At 53.3% G+C, this 2,953-nt stretch overlaps 1 protein-coding gene across 1 annotated transcript; it reads left to right on the forward strand.

Moving 5' to 3' along the window:
• Positions 1-1,149: 1,149 nt before the first annotated feature.
• FANCD2OS (FANCD2 opposite strand) lies at positions 1,150-1,668 on the forward strand. The gene has a single exon (XM_037891551.1). The coding sequence runs from the start codon at positions 1,150-1,152 to the stop codon at positions 1,666-1,668; it is 519 nt and encodes a 172-aa protein (XP_037747479.1).
• Positions 1,669-2,953: the final 1,285 nt, after the last annotated feature.

Consider the following 2,953-nt stretch of genomic DNA (forward strand, 5'->3'; position numbering starts at 1 on the left):
GCCACTCAGTCCCTAGTCTGCAGCAGTGCATGGGATTCTTCTGTCTTAAGTGCAAGACTGTGCACTTGTCTTTGTTGAACCTCAGATTTCTTTTGGCCCAATCCTCTAAGTTGTCTAAAGTCCTCTGTATCCTATCCCTACCCTCCAGAGTATCTACCTCTCCCCCACCCTCCCAGCCACCGTTTAGTGTCATCTGCAAACTTGCTGAGGATGCAGTCCATGCCATCCTCCAGATCATTAATGAAGAGACTGAACAAAACCAGCCCCAGGACTGACCCTTGGGGCACTCCACTTGATACCGGCTGCCAACTAGAGATAAAGCCATTGATCACTACACCAATGAGCCCAACGATCTAGCCAGCTTTTTTGCCCATATTAGCAGGGAGATATCTATGATGATATGTTAGAGAGAGATGCAGAAATAGATGGAGACCAGTCAGGAACTGTCAGGTAAATTCCTAAGTCACCAGTGTGAAAATGGTATTGAAACTGGGTGAGTGGCTGAGACCTTAAAGATGCTGCTAACTACACAGAAAATGGCAATTACACATAGGTGCAGAATTTGCATGCATGATTTCTCCACACAACCCCTGGCACCTTCAGATGTCCAAGGAGTTATGCACGGGCCCCAAAGAGGATGCTGGCTGCCTCTGACCACATGCACCATCTTTGCAGAGTGCAGTAGGCGTCCTGACCTGTACCTGACCAGGCTTGCTACAGTCAGAGGCAGGCAGTCATTTTAACTGCTCTTCTGGTTTAAGAAATAAAGAAGAAACGCATCACATTAAAAATATACATCTTAGCCAGAACAGCTAGGAGCACAACCCTTCAAGATCTCAGCCGATGAGGCGCAAGCACCGGGCACGAGAGAGTGAGGAGGCTTCCAGTAAGCCAGCACGACGAGCAGACAGGCGTTTGAAAGCGGGCAGGAAGCAAACGCGAGCCCTCGGGGGGGTGGCAGCAGCTAGGGGCGCGGGAGACCCGGGGGGCGGCAGGGCGCGCGCTGAGCCGTCAGAGCGGGACGGGCGGGGCTCATGGGGCGGGAGCGCGGGTTCCGCGCCGAACGCGGCGTCACAATGGGTTGCCAGGCGCCCGGCGGAGGAAAGATGCAGCGGGGCGGGCGGCGCTAGCCGCTGCGGGGTGGCGGCCATGGCCGGCGGGTACCAGCTGTGGGCGCCCTGGTCGCCGCTGGACGAGTCCCTGCAGTGGCTGCGGGGCGCCACCCCCCGGCCGTGCACCAAGCACCCGTTCCGGGCGGCGCCGCGCGGCGGCTGCCCGCAGAGCGCCGCGGCCGACCTGGAGGTGCAGCTCTGCTTCCAGGGGCTCAGCCTGGTGCTGGAGCCGGGCGCCAAGGGGCCCGGCCTGCCGGCGGGGGAGCCGCGCCGGAGCGCGGCGCTGCGCAAGCCCCAGGCGGTGCGGCTCAGCGGGCTGGACTCGGTCTTCGGGCGGCTGGTGACGGCGCAGCCCCCGCGCTGGACCGGCTCGTTCCGGGTGTCGGAGCGCTCGGCTTTCTGCCAAGTGATCAGCCCCCGGCAGCGCTGGCCCCGCGGGCTCCGCGAGCCGCAGGTCCGCGTGGCCGTGGCCATGTGCCGCCAGATGCTGCGCGCCATCCTGCTGCTCTACGCCGCCTACAAGAAGTGCGCCTTCGCCCTGCAGCACTCCCGCTGAGCGGCCGGGCCCGGGGCGCCGCCGCCTTCTCCCCCGGGCCGCTCCCGCACCCATCGCACGCGGCTGCTCCGACCGCGCGGCCGGTTCCCAGGCGGCCGCCGCCCCCGCAGGGCCAGGCGCCGATTGGATCGTAGCCGCTGACCGACGCCGCAACGCTGCCCTGCCCCGCCCCACGAGCGCCTCGGCGGGCCTGGCTCACGTTACAAGCCCCCTCCTGGCGCCTCGGAGGCTCTTTGCAAGGCGCTAGTCCAACGGCAGCCATCTAGTTTTGTGTACAGCTAATTTGAAGGCGCTTCCAGTCAAGTTGAAACTGATATAAGGGGCGGGGGGAGTGCGCTAAATTCCTACTTTTACCATACAATGCCCAACAGTGCTGGGTTTACAGCTAACGCATGCAACCTAGAAGAAATGAAGGTTTGCATTACAAGATGGAATTTTAAAATATGCTGGCAACTAACATGCACAAGTTTTCCCTGCATAAAGTGCACCCTACAATATTTAAAGTCTAAATCCTTATGGTTTGTTTATACCCAAAAGGATGAAGCCTACACATGTAACTTTGCTTTCTAATGTTCAAACTGAATACTATTAATTTGGTTCAGAATTGGTATAGGAAGGACTTCACAATCAAACCGATTGAACCACTCCAACTTGACAGACATGCAGATTTACAGAATGAAATATTTTAGTTAATGGATACAAATGTGCGAATTTGTCTTACAACATGTAAGAGTAATATTCAAATTGCAACCAACTGGACCTCTGCCTTGCAACATTCATAGTAAAATAAATTTTATCGTTTGCTACTAATGAATGAAGGAGTTCACTGTCCAGCTGGAACATCTTAGACATGCAGTTTTCACATAGAACATTTAAAGGATCCTTACTCGTTCACGGCAACTTACAAAACACCAAGACTAACAAGAGTTAAGTTAGTGGCTTCTTCCTGCGTTCAAAGTAAAAATTGTTATGACTTGTTTACAGTTTATGAACATACAAGAAATTCAGTTTTGCTTTACAGTGTTCAAAGTAAAATCTCTATGAATTGGTTAAAATTAATGGATGAGACCTACAAAGAAATGCACCCTTTACCTTACAACATTGAAGTAAACAACTCTCATATTGAAATATTTGTTCCTAAGGAATAGAGGCACTTACAACCAAATGAATAAAAACAATTTACTATGTATTCAAAGTCACTTATGTTTACATCTAAATGGATGCAACTGATAAAAGCATCATTATACTTTAAAATCTGTAAGACATTCCTTATGACTTGTTTACA

Source organism: Chelonia mydas, chromosome 2, assembly GCF_015237465.2.
Source record: "Chelonia mydas isolate rCheMyd1 chromosome 2, rCheMyd1.pri.v2, whole genome shotgun sequence".
In the NCBI taxonomy this organism is placed as follows: domain Eukaryota; kingdom Metazoa; phylum Chordata; order Testudines; family Cheloniidae; genus Chelonia; species Chelonia mydas.